The sequence below is a fragment of the Vipera ursinii genome (assembly GCF_947247035.1).
Source record: "Vipera ursinii genome assembly, chromosome: 1".
Lineage (NCBI taxonomy): Eukaryota > Metazoa > Chordata > Lepidosauria > Squamata > Viperidae > Vipera > Vipera ursinii.
Window position 1 is genome coordinate 75,727,656 of NC_139512.1, and position 19,379 is coordinate 75,747,034.

Genomic DNA, 19,379 nt, shown 5'->3' on the forward strand with positions numbered 1-19,379 from the left:
GAAACCATATACCAGGGGTAGGCAACCTTGGCTCTTTTATGACTCGTGGACATCAACTCCCAGAATTCCCGAGCCAGCATGTCTGGCTGAGGAATTCTGGGAGTTGACGTCCACAAGTCATAAAAGAGCCAAGGTTGCCTACCCTGCCCTATACCATTTCAGACAGGCTGTCCAGTCTCTGATTGTTATTCTTGTTCAGAATAAAAGATGCTCAGAATACAAAGTTTTTTAAAAAATATATTTCACTCTTAAAACAACATTATATATGTGCCATGACTGTCACAGAAACTTGACTCTCTGAAATTTAGCACTTCCACCCGTAAAAACGTAAAGGTTTCCTCTGTCCAGTTGTGTCTGTTCATCTGTTTCCCAACCGAGGGAGCAAGGGTTGTGCAAAGACACTTCTGTGGTTAAGTAGCTGGTAGGCAATATGCTGAGGCTCATGGAATGCTACTACCTTCCCACTGAAGTGTTACCTATTTATCTACTTGCATTTGCGTGCTTTCGAAGGAGCTGAGGCAAGAATGGGAGCTCCCCCTGTCACACAGAGCTTGGTTCTCGAACTGCCCACAAGCCCAGTGTCTTACCCATAATTCTCCTCAATAAATATTCTAACTAAAGCAGGTTCTACATTCTTTGTCCCAGACCAAGACTAAACTGCACCAAAGCTCATCCTAGAATCTGCTTTTAAAGATCAAAAAGTCCCTTTTTGTTTTTGCATGTCCAGAAAATGTCCACTACAAATTCATTTTAAAAAGTTATATGTTTTTGGTGATTTAGCATTAGTCTTGAAAAAAAATGTAGGCCTCTTGGCTTCACAAACTTAAAAGTTCTATCAATGAGGTCTAGAGGATTCACACAAAATATAAGCTTTAAGTAGTGTAGTGTAGTGTAGTGTAGTGTAGTGTAGTGTAGTGTAGTGTAGTGTAGTGTAGTGTAGTGTAGTGTAGTATAGTATAGTATAGTATAGTATAGTATAGTATAGTATAGTATAGTATAGTATAGTATTGTATAGTACAGTATAGTATAAATATAGCAATGCATATAGTCCCTGATCGTTGAAAGGAACAGAACAAATTACACAAAATTAATAGAAGAATTAAGAAATTACATTGAGGAATTCTGTAGAATTTAGCTTGATATACAATTTCATTTTTTAAAAATACCAAATACTATCGTACACATGCTTTGCTTTCCAGTTATCCAGTCTAGAACATGAGTCTTGTTCAATTGAATAACATGCCCAAATGATTCATACCATACAGGTCTCATGTGAATACAGATGCTGTAGTGTAGATAAACATCATATTGTGTTCAATATGGTGCTTTCTGAATTTCATATTGTTTTCTCCTTGTCAATATGGCCTATCATTAGCAACATATAATACAGTAAAGATGTGGATAGATGTTTCCTGACAGTTAAAGCTTAAATAGTTTGAATGCTACTTCAGAAGGAAACTTAAGTTATATTTACTTGCAGGAAGTGGTACTTTTCAGACTCTGCAGAAAATATAAGCAATATTAAATCACAGACAATATATAAGCTGATATAATCATATTAGAAAAATCTAATTGTGGGGTTTTAGGCTGAAATATATCACAGCATAGGGAGAAACCTGTTAATCAACTCTGAACACAAAAAGCAGTTCTCAATCCATCAATTAATCATGTTGTTTTTCATAAGTATAATGCATCAATTAGAAGATTCCTAAAAGGAGTCATTTTTTTTAAAAAAAACACTGTTCTCCACCCCATGTAACCACATTTTAGAACAAGCAAGAATTACTGGAATTTCCCTTTTTTCTCTTTTTGCAAGTCTGCACAGTTAACTCCAGTTTCATTTGATCAATGATGAACAATACCTATAAACTTCAGTTCAGTTCACAGATCATTACTAGATTCAGATGGCATTTGGCATCTTCTAATGGGTGTTGAGAACAGAAACTTCTTTGGATTTTGGTTTTTTTTTAACCACCAATGATTTCTCACAACTCTTATTTATTTCTCTTGCCAGAGTCTTAATTTGTAACCACAGATGACATACAAAGCTAATCCAGAATTTAGAAACTATAATGATCTGAGGGCAAGAAGGGAAAGTCCAGGTGTTTTGATTTATTTCATCTTTATTCTTGTCCTGTTCTCAAAGCCAGATAATAAGCTTGTAGATTAGGCTGAGAGTTTAATTTATTCAAGGCTGCTTAAGAATTTTATAGCAGAGAGCTGCACCAGGGCTTCCTATATTTTACAATACCATCTACTTTGAAAACATGAGGACAGATATATCGTATCTTAGCCTCTCTTAACCTATATGTTAACCATATCTGTAGGTTAACTCCCAACATTCTGAAGTAGTATGGCCACTATTGAGAAACCCAGGATTCGTATGTGAAGACTCTTCAGGTCAGAAAAGATTGCTATATTCTATTTTTTTTATTTCATACAAAAGATAAAATCCTATACTGTTGAAAACACGCTTTCTCTGCTTTTCAGTGTGCTTCTCTTGTATTAAGAATCTGAGAGAAGTTCTTAGATCTGCAGAAACCAACGTCTATCCCAGGGGTGTCAGACTCAAGTTCATTGAGGTCCGCATCAGCATTGCGGTTGCCCTCAGGGGGCTGGGTGGGTATGGCCAGGGTGGGTGTGGCCTACTGGATGGGCGTGGCTAGAGTGCGGTATGGCCTACTGGGTGGGCATGGCCAGCTCTACATCGTTCGCACCAAGGGTGCCTATGGGGGCCTGGGCAGGAATGGGACAGATCTGAGGGTCTCTGGGCCAGGGCCAAGGCAGTGGGGGCCGTTCCCTCACTGTTTCCAGGATGGCTTCGCGGGCCACATGAAACCACTTCGTGGGCCGGATCCGGCCCCTGGGCCTTGTGTTTGACATGTCTGGTTTATCCAATCATTAATGGTTGTAAAAGTTTCATAGTTTTATATCTTTATTGCCTTTCAATGCAAATGAAAATCAGTCCCTGAATTTCCCTTTTGGAAACTAATTTCCTTTATTCCTCACCTTCAGGATAACTGCGAAACTCGAATGGCAATTTTATCCTCACTGCTTGCAACTGCACAATTAGAAGCATTACTAAGTAACAACCCAGAGACATGCACTATGCATTTCCTTCAATCAGCACTGCAGCCAATTATTCTAACTTCCCTTCAGATAATTATAAGGTACAAAAATAGGCTTGTTGTCAAAGTGATGGAATCCAACTTACAGCAGCTCTGACTTCAGAGGAAGCTGCCTTTTCCTTTCTCCCATCTCCGTCTCCAGGGCAGAAAAAGAACAACTGATTTCCTGAACACTACATTGTAGAAGGCATATTTTTTTGCGGGCACCCTAGCTCTGGAAGCTACTGGAAGCTCTCTGTATTGGAGCATAATGCTCTTGTGGCAGTAAACTATATATGAGTCTGGTCAGGGATTAAAAGGCTCCTGATTTAAAAACAGTCAAAATCTTTTCCCCACAATGTTTCTGTGTCTACTTTCCGTCCTTGTATCCATTCTGTACGGGCAATGTTCTATGCATACTCCAGAATGTCATCTTCTAGACAACATATACCAGAATTACCTGGAGCTTAAATAATGCTTCAGACTGCCCAGTAACAGACTGTTCTTAATATAGCAATAAAAATGTATTATACTACTCATCTTACACATACAGTATATGGGCTCATCTCCTAATTTGATGCTTTGTACAAATTTTGCAGTATGGGGGTTAATAAAATCTATTATTATTATTATTATTATTATTATTATTATTATTATTATTATTATTATTATTATTATTATTATTATTATTTTGAAAGGAACCTTGGAGCTCGTCTAGTCCAGTGGTGGCAAACCTTTTAGAGACCAAGTGCCCAAACCGCAACCCCAAGCCCACTTATTTATTGCAAAGTGCCAAGGACGCATCAGCATTCTGGTGCCCTCGGGGGGGGGGCAGGGAGGCACCTCTGTGTGCCGCCTCTGGCACGCAAAACCCAAGGGTGCAAAAACGGCTGCCACTGCGCTGCACGGTGCAGATACAAGGCGCTGCACCACGCAAAAACGGGGCAGGGCTGGTATCATGCAGGCACTAGCCCCATCCCATTTGCAGCATGTGCACGCTCGTGGCCCTGTGTGTGCACGCATGCATGTAAAATGCTTCCCCCTCCCTTTTCTTCCAGTCCACCAATCGACAATGGTTGTTGACCTCTGCTCTGCCACCTCTACTCGAGCTTACTAGTTGGCCGCTTCGCCTCCTTTGTGTTGGGCTCCTGCTCTGGGTGGTGGCCTGATGGACCTGCTGCTGGCAGCGGCGGTGGCGCATGTGCCAACAGAGACGGCTCTAAGTGCTGCCTTTGGCACACATGCCATAGGTTTGCCACCACTGATCTAGTCTAACCCCTGCTCAGGCAGGAAACCCTATACCATTTCAGACAAATGGCTGTCTAGTCTCTTCTTAAAAACTTCCAGTGTTGGAGCATTCACAGCTTCTGGAGGCAGGTTGTTCCACTGATTAAAAAATATTCTGATAAGGTGCTTTTTAGTTATCACACAGAAAATCTCTATTGGTGTATTTATAAGGTAAAGGTAAAGGTAAAGGTTCCCCCACACATGCGTGCTAGTCATTTCCAACTCTAGGGGCCGGTGCTCATCTCCATTTCAAAGCCGAAGAGCCAGCGCTTGTCTGAGGAAGTCTCCGTGGTCATGTGGCCGGCATGACTAGACGCCAAAGGCGCACGGAATGCTGGTACCTTCCCACCGTAGCGGTCCCTATTTTTCTACTTGCATTTTTACGTGCTTTCGAACTGCTAGGTTGGCAGAAGCTGGGACGAGTAACAGGTGCTCACTCTGTTACGCGGCACTCGGGATTCGACCCGCCAAACTGCCGACCTTCTGATCGACAAGCTACTCTTATCTTTATCTTGATTAAAAGAAAAAAGTTATTCTAAGGAATGGTTCTCAGATAAACCCATAAAATTCCTGTGCATCAAAGCCAATGCAATGTTTTCTCCAGCCACATTCACTGAGTTTAGTACGCTTTACACGCTATGGTAGCTCACAGGGTTGATACACAGGAATTGTGTAACATGTTACAATTATGGTTTAACTAATACAAACACACAGTTCACGATGTAAGTACTTATTTTGTTGGTTAGCAAGCAACAACAGTTTTTTTGCTAAGACCTGAATGGACAAATGTTTTTGTAACATTAAATGTTATACAAAATAATTATCTCATAAGAAGAACTGGAACATTACAAACTTGTGTAGTTAAGTAAGCTCTTGTAGACTTCCTGCCACAGACAAAGAGATTTTGTAATGTTGTACTAGCCTACGGCAAACGAAGTTTTTCCCACAAGAAAGACCAAATGAAAGATACAAAAGAGACATGACAAGGCAAAGCATTTCATGTCCAGTACATTAAAAAACCTAACAGGCAAAGTAGATATGAAGACCTGATTCAGTAATGGATATGAGGAGGAAAAGTGAAGAAAGAAATAGAGGGGTTAATTTTGACGGCACAAGATCAAGCCTTAAGAAATAATGCATATGAAGCCAGAATTGAGAAGACAGCAACAGATAATAAATGTCACCTCTGCAAAGAAGCTGAAGAAACAGTGGATCACCTAGTTAGCAAGAAAATTGCATAGAATGACTATAAACAACGGCATGACAAAATAGCAACGAAAGTGCTTTGGAAGATCTGCAAGAAATACCATTTCCCTGCCAGCAAGAACTGATGGGACCACAAAATAAACGAAGTTAACAGACCACTCTCTGGGTGGTTTACAATGTCAACATATTGTACCCAACAATCTGGGTCCTCATTTTACCGACCTTGGAAGGATGGAAGGCTGAGTCAACCTTGAGCCCTGTCAGGAGGTAACTCCATGCTGTGGGAAGTTTGCCTGCAATACTGCTTTCTAACCACTGCACCACCAGGACGCTTCACTTGCACCCCAGTCACCCTCTAGTCCAGGGGTCCTCAACCTTGGCAACTTTTAAGACTTGGGGACTTCAACTCCCAGAATTCAACTCCCAAAGCTGGCTGAGGAATTCTGGGAGCTGAAGTCCACAAGTCTTAAAATTGCCAAGGTTGAGAACCCCTGCTCTAGTCGGAGTACTACAACATAAGGTTGGCCTTGAAGACCCTGCAGAAACTGTAATTGGTGCAGGATGCTTTGGATTAGGTAATTATGGAAGCAACTTAGTAACACCATCACTTCTGACTGATTACCATCTACATATTATTTGTGGCATAACCTGTCTCCATCCCATACATTCTCACAGGATCCTCTCTGAGGTCATCTCACTGGATTGGACCTAGGAAGCATGCCTTTTCTGTTGTTGAACTTGGTCATTGGGAGAATCCCCACCCCCACCCAAATATTTGGATGGCCCCTGACCCTGTTAGCATTCAAGAAAGCTTTACAAACCTGTCTTTTTCCCTGGGCAAATTGGGTTAAGATGATGATACACGTAATGAGTACTGGCTGTACTGTTGCTTAATATGTCGGTTTACAATTTTTTTTGTTAATATTGCATGGTTTTTACAATTTCCATATTGTTGATGGGAGGGAATTTATTTAGTGTACGCTATCCAAATTTGTGATTATGTCAGTTGGGTGGCAGATTTAGGTAAAAGCATGAATCAGGCAAGGTAGCATCTAAACCTAACTAAATTCCCCAGTAGATTCACTAAAATAATCTGCCTTTATTACTAGCTTGCCTATTTACTGTTAGGGCTTTGCTCCAGTCATAATTAAACCTATGACATGGAAGTAGTAATTGTTGTTATTGTTATTATTAATAGCCTAAATCAATCCATTGCAACATGAAGGATTCTTCAGTGAAGGTTATGGACCATAATCTGCCATGCTGGTCCAGAGCAGATTGGTAGATATATTTGTTTTCCAACTTTCCAGTCTAGGGTTAGGGCTAGGACAGAGTGACAACCAAAGAATTGACTTCCATGATGAAGCGAGGACTACAACCTGTATCTCCCCATCTTTAATCCAGTGTCTTAGCATTACACTACGTTGTCTGTCTTATGACTAAAAGGACACAGTTGTAATTCTAGATCAGTTTCTAAATACGATTTAAGAATTTTGGCTGGGTATTATTCTTATACATGCTGCCACAAACTTGTCCTATAAACAAAGCCTGTTACTTTCACATATCAATTAAATGTTACCTAATCAAGGCTAGCCACGGCCAATTCCATACATATACTAAGGTAAGGGACGCGGTGGCTCAGTGGGTTAGGACACTGAGCTTGTTGATCAGAAGGTCGGCAGTTTGGTGTGTCGAATCCCGAGTGCCGCATAACAGAGTGAGCGCCTGTTACTCGTCCCAGCTTCTGCCAACCTAGCAGTTCGAAAGCACGTAAAAATGCAAGTAGAAAAATAGGGAGCACTACGGTGGGAAGGTAACAGTGTTCCGTGCACCTTTGGCGTTTAGTCATGCCGGCCACATGACCACAGAGACATCCTCGGACAAGTGCTGGCTCTTCGGCTTTGAAACGGAGATGAGCACCGGCCCCTAGAGTTGGAAACGACTAGCACGCATGTGCGGGGGAACCTTTACCTTTACTAAGGTGGACTCACAGTCATCTGTGGGAAGTTGAGGTGCAGTCTGTGCTTTGAATGGTGAATGACTATAAAGGCTTCTGTAGATAACCACTGGAAATCCAGTGAACTTGCAAACCAATGTTTAGAAAGGGTGGAGTTCATAAAGATAAGTAAGTTAGAAAAATGTAGAAGAGTACGAAATAAAAGCAGAGAAGTTACATTTCCCAGTTGTGGTATTGGAGATATTTGCTGACAAGCAAAAGGGTTTATTGTATATTCTACCTTGGTAATTCAATCTGAAAAGTGAAATTATTGAATTGACAGATAATTCCACTGGAAATTCCCCCAGGCTGCCTTGTAAAATGCAGTAGTGCCTGCCGACTCAGTTGCCCATATAGAGTAAATGAACACGAAAATGAAAGAGAGATCAATTTTTTTATTTAAATACAGCTCACTTATTTGCATACCCTGCCTACACAGAGTTATTCTTTTCTCTCCTTTTTTTCTTCTTCTTCCTCTTCTTCAATTTTTTTTGGGGGGGAGGCTTTGAAACAATGTTTTGACACCCGCTGACTGCCTGTCCAAACCCTTGCAGTTTACTTGTCAAGACTTCAGAAGAGGTTTGCCACAGCCTGCTTTCTAGGGCCCAGAGAAAGGGAATGTCCCAAGGTCATCCAGCTGGTTTTATGCCTAAGGTGGAACTAGAACTCACTTTCTCCTGGTTTCTGGCCTGATGCCTTAACCACAGCAAACTAGCTATTCTTTATACTTGGCATTTAATCCTGGATATTGGTTTAAATAAAAGTACATCAATCCTCAAGTGAACATTCATCACCATTACAATTATTTTCTATCACTTCTTCTTCCTATCCTTTACTAAATAAGATTAGTATTTAGGATATTACTAAATACATAGTATTTACCAAGAATTAGGAAGTAAAAGCAACTTATAAAATAGTACTTCAGCCAGAATAAGACATAATTGGAGCTTAAAACAGAAAAATAAAATAAGATAATACAGGGAAGCACCTGACAACAAACATTCAAGTGTTACTAGTGGAAATACAATAAAGATATGGGAAATGTAACTCCTACATATCTTATCTTTGAACAGCAACTGTGAAATGCAAATGTAAGCTATCTATATATGATAACTCTCTAATACTCTCTTTTTATAACATTCACTCCCAGATTCTACCATTTTCACCCCCGTATATGAAACAGCATAATTAATTTTTTCCTTATACATCAGATCATAGTATTCGTAGCAAGTACACGGAGATAGCTGCTAGGTTTACCACATCAATGAGGCCTCCAGATGCTGCATCTAGGCTGCTCATCTCAAGTAAAAACAGTCACCGTCCAGACAATAGTGATCCTGATGTAAAGATTACAATCCAGAAACAAAGAAGACATTGCACAGCCCTGCAATAAAGCTACTGAAATTGGTTCCAGAGATTTGCTGGAAGAGGGATGCTAAATGACTGATCCATTAGAAGAGAGGCAAGCAACATTTTTGGCTGAGGAGCACAGCCCCTCCGAAGAAACAGTTGGGGTCATTTTCCGTGCAAGGCTGTATCTAGTCACTGGAGGGGCAGAGAATAAGGGGTTGGAAATTTGGCTTGTTATTTGCTCTGCATTTCAAAGGTATGTTCTTTATTTAAGATTAAAATGCAACATTTCCTTTTGAATGACTTTGAATGCAAGTTGTCCCTTTTTTCTCTCATTCTTTAAGGACATGTCTAGAACCACAAAAAGCAGCTGTACCCGAACCATCTTTGATTAAATTAGATTTACCATAAAACAATCAACGGCAGTCATAAGTACAGTATTAATTTAATACTTGTTAATTCCAACGGGGCCTCCAAGGAATTTAATCTGAATGCTACCTATCTATTCTAAAAGCAAACTTGCTGTATGAAACTTATTAAATAAATAAATGGAACATAGTGCAGCACATTCTAACAAGTTTTCTGATATGGATCATGTTATTAACATTTACAACAGTTTCTTATTTTGGAACTCTTTAGATAGCAAATCAAGTGGGAGGACTGGCATCTCTTCTCTTTCACACATCCTGTTCTCTGTCTCACCAGAGAGCTGAACTCATCTCTTGCAGACTTTGAAATTAGACTGAAGATCACAAGGGACTCACCCCTACATTAAAGAATCTTAATTGATCAACTGCATTTTAATCAAATAAATCTTCTGAGAACCGTATATAACTTGCTGAGACAAGTTACTTCACATTTATGCTATTTATTAGAGCAAATGTTCACTTTATAAAAATAAAATAAAATAAAATAAAATGGTACATTGCTCTTCTCTAAACATTCCCTTTCTGAAAAGTATTTTATAAGGAGATTATATCCAGCGTTGCATTCTACTGGAAGCAACATTTCAAGAGAAGGAAGTGGTGAATGATGACTTCCACCGTATACATTGGGGAAACAGAAACCGTTGGCTTCCATTTTCTAGCTCAGATCCTCTTCATCAAAGAGTCACAAAGTAGGTTGGAATGACTTTACTTTTCCTTCTACTCAAGAGATCAAAATGAAATAAAAGAGCAAATATGGACTACTCTGAATGCAGCATGTGCTTCTCTTGAGTTAGTATCAGGGTTTGGGGAGAGATGATGCTTGCAACTCTAGTAAGTGTACAGTAATGCAGCAAAAAGAGCCACTTTGGTGCATGTTTAAAGCAAGAGACTAGAAATCAGGAGACCATGAGTTCCAGTCCCAAATCCCACAAAAATTTGGATGTGAGGTCCCCTCTCACCAAATTAAGTTGCTAATAAATTCATTAGAAAGCAACAGGCTGATAGTACAATAGGTCTGAAGGTTCAGGAAGGTTACTCTAGAGAAAAATGGGAGGTAAAGAGGCTAAACCGTCCTTCCTCTAAGACCAAAGAGACAATTCAAATGCAAGGCCAAAGACAAAAAAGTTATGTGGCATAATGCCAGAGTAAGTCTTCCAAATGCAGCTTTTAATAGTTCCTGGCAATATTTTATTCACCCGACGTTCAAGTTGGAGGTTGCACAATCTTTCCTAGGAATAAAATATAACAAGATTGAATCACCCACAGCTGTTTGATTAAAGAATCACTATTCCCTTTTTACAAGTAAGCCCTTATAATGCTTTTTCTTACTACTAAATATTTTATGAGCTTTAATCATATAATCTAGGGCAATACAGAATAAAGGCAATGCGCACATGTACCCTTTCAGAACATCACACATACATCCGCATTGTTAACAAGCACTTTTGGATTTTCTAGGACTTACTATATATGTAACCAAGGGAACTCTAGGGCCAATGAAAAGGCAAATTAACCAAATATCACAATCCACTGAAGATTCCTTGCCTCAGCAGCCCACAAATATATTTATATCACTGCATTTTTAATGTTTTCATATATCACAATGGCAAATACACCACAGCCCTTCTTTAAATATCTGCTAATATGGTTACATATAAAAACTGGCCAACAGCCATCATGACTTTTATTCAAGCCCAGTCATTTGCCATAATATATCGTTGACAGGCTAATCAGATACCAGGGCACTGTTTTCTGGGTTCTAATTACATCCTTCAAGGCTGAAATTACAGCTCACTTCTAATCTTCTTCAATAGCTTCCCACACTGAGGTCCTCTGACAATGTAGTAAAATGGGACTGAAATTAAAGCAGCAATACCACAATGATCTTAAGATACCTTAGGTTTGCTTTCCATGTGCATAGTCAGAAACTTCCTATCGGAATACTACTTACTGAAGAATTTCAAGATGGAGCAAATTTTGCAGCTATGGATAAACAGAAAATACATTCCTCTCCACAGTTTCAGCTGGAATGAATAATATGAAAGTTCTTTTTTACATGAATGCAAGACTGGAAAGTATAAGATGAAAAGGCTAATCACAGGAAACAATATCCATTTCTTCATTAGAGTATCACTTCTCTTAAAGGTAAAGGTTCCCCCGCACGTGCGTGCTAGTCATTTCTAACTCTAGGGGCCGGTGCTCATCTCTGTTTCAAAGCCGAGGCCATCTCCATGGTCATGTGGCTGGCATGACCAGACACCAAAGGCGTACGGAACGCTGTTACCTTCCACCGTAGTGGTCCCTATTTTTCTACTTGCATTTTTATGTGCTTTCGAACTACTAGGTTGGCAGAAGCTGGGACGAGTAACAGGCGCTCACTCTTTTACGCGGCACTCAGGATTTGACCCGCCAAACTGCCGACCTTCCAATCGACAAGCTCAGCGTCCTAACCCACTGAGCCACCGCCATACTTCTCTTATTCTTAGCTAAAAGGCTAAAAAGATAAAACATTTTATCTTTACAGGTTGATTAGCCATAGTTCTTTTTACCTAGAATTCCTGTTTTTCCACGTTTCTCTCAAGCCATTTTAGACTCTCATTTTCTATTCTCACTTTGTCACCTATACAAATGAAGTGAGAAACAAAAGTGTTGTCTCCAAATTTATAGTGGATAAGGGAGCTACGTATGAATCTGGTTTGTCCGTTTTGAGATGCTGAAATACTGTATCTCCAGTCCTCAGTTCACTGTTTTGTCACCACCTCAGGTGTCAGGGGATAAAGCATGAGTTTTCTTTTTAGTCTTTTGAGCTACACTGTCTCAAAAGTTTGCAGTCCTCAGTCCTCAGCTTTCCAAATAGCCTATCTCAGCTGCAGAAATGTGTATCAAGGGGAACAGAAGTGACCTTGAGATCAGTCTTGTGAAATAGAATGTGTACTAAGATCTTCCAAGGCCTGAAAATTTTGCTTTTATTGTGAGACTGAAGGATAAAACCAGAGACAAATTATTAAAACAACCTGTTCCGCATTTGTCTTAACCCCCAGTTTATCAAACATATTTGCAGGCCACCTTTTAAAGGGGCTACAAAGGATTTCCACAATATCTTAGGATAAGAGCATTTCTCATATTCTTTTAGGATAGGGGTGTCAACGTCATGTGACGTGTTGCAACGCACCATGACTTTTTTTTCCATTTCCAGCAATGGGGTGAGTGCAGTTTCACCATGATGCATCCGGCCTGCCGGCTGGCAGTTTGACACCCCTGTTTTAGGACAATTTGTTATTTTTATTATAATTAGGAAAATTATACAGGTAGCCTTTGGTTAACAATCATTTGTTTAGCAACCATTTGAAGTTATGGTCCTTCACGAAGCAGTTGTTGGCCATCCTAGACCGTTTTTCTCAGGCCACATGTGTCCTTATTTAAATCATGTAGGGCCTTCCGCTAGGGTTTGAAGCCTTTCAAAGCCTCATGAGAAGGCCTCATGCTACTTGGTCTGAAGGCTTAGTGTAGGATGGCCAAAAGGGCAGATGGGGAGAGAAAGGCAGGTAGGAGGACTTGAAATGCTCCTGTGAACATAAGCGTGGGTGGGCTGCCAAGTGTTTGAATTTTGATCTTGTGATCAAAGGGGTGCTGCAACGGTTATAACTATGGGGGGGCTATAACTGTGGGGACCAAATGTTAACTATACTCATTCAGCCACATAACTAATGTTTTCTATTGCATTTAATACAAGTTGTAAAAGTCTTCAATATCAGAGTTCTCTTTATCAAGTACCAGCTTTCTCAAATAAGAAAGCATAATTGGTTTTAAACCTTGGCACAATTCTAACTTTAGGAACAGAAGATCTAATTAGTCTTGTGCTAATTATATCAGAAAGGATCATAAAGGAAAAATCTCTGTTCATTATCTTAACAAGCAATACTCCTAACTAGGACATACAGGGTTTAATGTGAACACCAGAGCAGCAGCAGTCCCAGTAAGAAATGATTCATCAAGGTCTCTTTTTGTATTTGAGTCAATATGGGTGCCCTCGTTATTTTCAGTCCCTATAAGATTAGCAAATTAATTGCTGGGATAGGAAGGAAAAGTCTCATTCTTTAAGAATTAGAGGTGGGAAATGAAAGACCTGTTAGGAATTTAAATTCTCCTAAGTATTCTCCACCGATCCATCATATAGGACAGGTTCTACTAGATTTGACAAGTTATGCTTACTATGTTTCTCAGGTCAGGTGCTTACTCTGGATTTATGCTATGCTAGGAAAAAATATAATATAGTCTTTACCCACCCAAATGCCTAATCCTCAATCCATTTCCACAAGTAAAGCTATTTACTAAATTTACTAAATGTGCTCTGTATGAGAATGAACAGTGAGATGAACCAGATTCACACCTTCAGGTTTATTCCTCAGAATGTTTCTAAAGTTTAGACTAAGCAAGTTTTTAAACAGTATTTAATACAAAAATAGCTGTTTGTCACATATTGCTATTTGAGTAGAAATGCCTTTAGCATAAGCCAAAAAATCAAGTCTGCCATGCCTTTCTTATTTCAAAAACAGCGTATTTATTTTGCACAAATGTGCCTTCAATGGCAGTCATACTGGGCAAGGGAAATTCTATAAATGTGTACACAAAAACATGGCACTGATTTACATGCACAAGAAAGGAGTTCAGTCCAAACCATCAATTCTAACAGAAGCAGCCAAACTGGCCTGCCTGTACTCTTCTGTTAAGGCTTTGGAGCTAGGATGTTAAGTGAGCCAGCCTGTTAGCTGATTTGTTTAGTTCCAGTCTCTGGATTGGAAATGAAATTATTTTTAGACATCCTGTACATTACCTATGTTTGGAGTTGCAGATTGAAGCACTAAATTCAATGGTAATTTTTGCCAAATGATAACAAGGCTCTAAAAGAGTGGGGATCAAGTTGTAATGCCAACTCCTCCACATTTTCATACTTCTGTGCATGTATTGCTGTGTGTTATATCAGGCCTGCATAAAAACTTGATGACTCTTTAAATATAGTAAATTTACAGCCTCTGCCACCACCCCAAACTACTCACTGTCAAGCACCTCCAAGCCTTGCCTCTCTGTTCTAGTGCTTCCTCTACTCCGCTAGCTGCTGATCGGCACTCCGGGTATTTCTTTGCACTCACAAGGATTTTTAATTTTTCCACATGGCCTCTTCCCCTCAACAAATTGTGCAGGCCTGGTATATGTGATACCTAAATACATTCTTGTATCCTTCTCATTGTCTTTGCTTGACTTTTATATTGGTTTCCATCTGTATATTCTGTCTCCTAACAAGCTTGGCTTACTTTCTTAATCAATCTAGCCTGCATGTGTTCTGAGTTCACCAAATGTTTTAAGCTTCTGTAAAACGGAAAGCCACTACCTACTGTGATTTCTTCCATGATTCCAAATAAACTATATGCACTGTGTGATACAATATATGGATTAATTATACTATAGACTTTGGCTATACACATTTTCAGTATATTAAGTACTGGTTCTTATATAAATAAAAAATGACATTTCCATAACATTTGGATTAGTGCAGCTGAGCTTTCAAAAACTTCCCATCATGGACAACTAACATTATACTTGTTGATATTTGCAAAAAATCCTTTCAGAGTGCTTAAGTTCCCTTCTCTGACAAAGTTTATATATTTACTGTAACTAACAAACCACAATGTTTTGATTTTAAAAAATGTAAATGCCTACTGCTACTGGCCTAAAAGCCAAAAAAAATCAAATTTATTTATTGTGATCCAAGACCAACATAATATTTCAAACTAAAGTATTATGAATTCCCTCAAACATTAGACTCTCTCTGTATAAAGCAAAATAATTTTAATGTTAAATGCCATAAAACTCCAAAAAAACTACCAAAAGAAATATAATCCAAATGTGATTGCCAGAAAGGTGGTTATAATGTTGAAAGGTATGCAACAGCATGGTCCAAGGACACACAAAAAAGATGCAAATACCTCAGTAATATATCTGGACACTCTTATATTTCCTTGTGCTACAGTGAGAAACAGACTCACACCTAATTCAACCATTTCCAAATTAAGCACTAACAAAACATTACCTTCTAGAATTTATACCTAACCTTGTTACTGGATTATTCAGTCATCTCCAATTTATATTTTCCATGATGAGTGTAAATAATGGGAATTGTTGATCAATTCATCAGAGAGCCCTCAGGTTGGGGAACCCTATCACCTGTCTTTATAAACACATCTTAATTTAACAGTAAATTGGGTAAAGAAGATGAGTAAGTGGGGTATGGGAAAGGAGAGGCAGACCCTGAATCTCACTGAAAGCTATTAACTATTTCCTAAAATACAAAAACACTCAGCCTATATTCCTGCCAAAAGAAAAACACCATTATCTGTTGAGATCAGAAAGCAAACCTCAGTCCAATGAAACAAAAAGAATTGGAGGGGAAAGGTGAAAAAGAATGACTACAGCTGACAAATTTTTACATTCCTGAACGATACAGGATTAGGGCTGTTGTTGTTGTTGTTTTGTTTTTACACCAAAGATAAAAAAAAGTGTGTTTCTCTCAAGCTGAACCATTACCCTTTTTTTTTGATACCTATTAACTACATTCAAAAACGTAGCACAGACAAGAATCCCTATTTCACATCTACGGAAATATAGTGTCTGTGTGCGAACGCGTGTTTTGAGGTACGACGAAGTAACCAAGGCGTTGTAAACCAAGCTTCATTACCTGCCTCAGATTGGAAACACCCGCCCATCGCAGTAATTGATACCCCCACGACTCAAAGACAGTACGTTTTGGACAAAACACTGAGCCACCAACTAGCCAAACCCTTTTATTCCACCACCTCAACATAGGGTCTTTTTTTGTGATTTGGCGTGTGGCGAACCAGGCGTTCGTGCGGCATGACCCTCCTACCCCCATTACTCTCGCAGACGCGCACGCTTTCAAAAGCGCGGGTCGCGCCTCTCGCTCACCTGCGCCCAAAGATCTTGAGCCCAAACCTCTTTTTGCTGTGCCTTCGTCCCAGCGGGGAGACCTTCTCCGACTCCGGGCACACGGACGTCTCCGAACTAGCGGTGGACGGCGAACTGGAGCCAGGGGGGGGAGAGGAGGAGGAGGAGGAGGAGGCGGCGGCGGCCCCCCCGCCATTCGAGCCCTTCTCGTTGACCTCGTGCAGCTCCATAAGCCCCGCTGGTCGCGCTTCTCTCCCCTCACCTGCTCGGGAGAGGACCAGGCATAGCCGCGGGACGAGCAGCCGGCGGGATTAAGCGCCAAAGACGGCGTCAATCTTTCGCTCGAGCGCAGGGATCATTGCTCTTGTAGAGACGGGCGGAAGAAGGGAAAGGGCTGCCCTGGCGCCTTCTGCCAGGGGGCTTCTCCAGGACGCCTCCCCTCAAAGCAGCCGCAGCGACCAGAGCGCCAAAGGCTACCAGCGTGTCCCTGAAGTGGGCGGTTGCGTGCTCGGCTCCGACTACCATGCCCCAGCGCGCCTCGTCGAGAAATTAGAGCCGCGCAGGAAGTATCAATACAAAGCAAGGTGAAGCGCCTAAGGACCCCGCATAGCTGCCCGGGAAGCTGCCTCCTTGTTGCTCTAAGAGGGGGGGAAAAGGCGGGCTAGTGGCTCCATCTGCCGCTCGCTCCAACGCCTTGCAAGACTCGGGCCCGGCCGCCTTCGTGTAACCGTCGTGTAACCGTCGGCCAGATAAAGAAGAGCCACAGAAGAAGAGCCGGAGCAGTAGACGCAGGGGTCTTCAAACCTGGCCCTTTTATGACTTGTGGACTTCAACTCCCAGAATTCCTCAGCCAGCCAAGCTGGCTGAGGAATTCTGGGAGTTGAAGTCCACAAGTCATAAAAGGGCCAGGTTTGAAGACCCCTGCAGTAGAGCGTTAGCTACAATTTTCCAGACTTACACTTGAGACGGCAGGGGTCTTCAAACTTGGCCCCTTTATGACTTGTGGACTTCAACTCCCAGAATTCCTCAGTCAGCGTGCCTGGCTGAGGAATTCTGGGAGTTGAAGTCCACAAGTCATAAAGGGGCCAAGTTTGAAGACCCCTGCTTGAGAGGCTTAGGAGAGAATTGGCATCAAGAGTTGGAAGAGTTGCCAGGCAAACGTAACCTTGACTGACCAGGTGGCCAACTGCTCTCCCGCATCTATTGCTTTGTGGTGTGCCACTCTGATAGGCAAGGAGATAGCATGCTTCTACTGCTGCCCTTTAAAGTGTGGAGGAACATTCATCAATTGTTGCACAGCAAGGGGATGGGGATATTGATGACTTCAGGTTATCTGGCTTCCATAAACTTGGCTTGTCTGTCTTTCCACCCAAGGTCAAACAAGATAAAATGCAGTGAAATGGGAAGATACCATAGCAAGAATTAGTCCAGAGAAAAGCAGGGCTGACTGCCATAATTTTGCAACTAGAGCAGGAGAACAGGCACCCACTAGCTTCTTGAAATAAGAAATAGTCTGGAAGCACCTTTTCAAAATAATATTATTACTGTAAAAGGCATAAGCTTCATCAAATGCATTGGAGTGACTAGACTGATGTAGGATTTAAAGGAATGGAGGAAAATGGGGGAACCCTAAAATTGTTAGCCTGAAAAGGTGGCTATCAGAGTCCTCCTAATTTTTGTTCATCATATATTAACATGATTTTGTTCTGTAGTCACTAGCTGCTGAGTAACCATTCTGAAGTGTAAGTGATAAACCAAGAAATGCCAGTTAATCATCCCTCTTGATTTTCCAGATACTGCAGTGAGAAAAAAAATGGGGCTGTTAACATCCTGTAGCATAAATGTATTTTAAAATATTGTTAACATGGATCAGCATAAACATAAGACACCATTCTTCCTCGAATGAAAGAACAGAGACCTGCTTGTCTCTCTTTGCCCTTATTGGAACAGAGAGAAGCTGGTATCAATAAGAGAGACAGCCAGAGGAGGCACAGATATGAAAGGAACTCAGAAAATAAAGTGCTAATGGAAAGTGCAAGCAGAAAGAAATAATTGCAATAGAAGATGGTTGATAACCACAAAGGAAGGGAGCGCCCATATTTCTAAACACACCTTGGATCTTACCTACATGTAACACGTACAAGTATAATAGGTAGCAAATGAAATAAGTTTTACATATCCTGAGTCTTGGTGTTAGAATAAGGGCATTGGGAAATACTTTTACATTAATATAGTTTATAACTTATGATTGAGAAGATAAGACCAACATGGTGGAGTAAGGAGGAAAAATTGGTATTGTTAAAATGGATTGTGCCATTGTTAGATGAGCACACAGCCTATATTACAGGAAAGGAAACTCTATTGAGCATTTTGAGTGCCTGAAGACTAGTGCTGTCAGACCAGCCTCTAATCTGGTCACTCCAACAGGGTACATTAAATGGATTATCATATAGTGGGAGTGGATGCCTAGCTGTTGAATATTTTTTTCCTAATTATATTGTATATTCTGGTTTCTACATTTCCCACCAAGTAGAATGCTGAAGATGGTCTGCTATAGTAGAGAATCAGTGCCTGCAGAGAATAAATAAAAGGAAACTAAAAGGAATTCTGTGTAACCACACAGCTTTTCAAAAACATCTAGCTATTACGTAAATGTAGACGCATTCTCAGCATATCAAGCAATATCACTTGAAATTACAACACCCTTTCAAAGAAGTTATTTTAAGATTCCGCAGCCAGAATCAGACGTGTTTCATTTTAAAGTAGAACATTTCGTAATTCTTAACACTACTATGCAAGATGTCATTGACATACTCTAAATTTCAGAATGAACATATAGATTCTAGACCAGACATGTCAAACACAAGGCCCGGGGGCCGGATCCGGCCCGCGAAGTGGTTTCATGCGGCCCGCAAAGCCATCCTGGAAACAGTGAGGGAACGGCCCCCACTGCCTTGGCCCTGGCCCAGGGGCCCTCAGATTTGTCCCATTCCTGCCCAGGCCCCCATAGGAACCCTTGATGCAAATGATGTAGAGCTGGCCACG

General features: G+C 40.7%; 1 protein-coding gene across 4 annotated transcripts in view; it reads right to left on the reverse strand.

Annotated features, from left to right (window-relative positions):
- DGKZ (diacylglycerol kinase zeta) overlaps positions 1 to 16,763 on the reverse strand; it is a 128,152-nt gene extending 111,389 nt beyond the window's left edge. For all 4 annotated transcript variants that reach the window (XM_083367295.1, XM_083367294.1, XM_083367293.1 and 1 more), the window contains exon 1: positions 16,356 to 16,763. In XM_083367295.1, coding sequence (XP_083223421.1) covers positions 16,356 to 16,564 — 209 coding nt within the window. In that variant the 5' untranslated portion in view covers positions 16,565 to 16,763. The remainder of the gene's footprint in view (positions 1 to 16,355) is intronic.
- Positions 16,764 to 19,379: the final 2,616 nt, after the last annotated feature.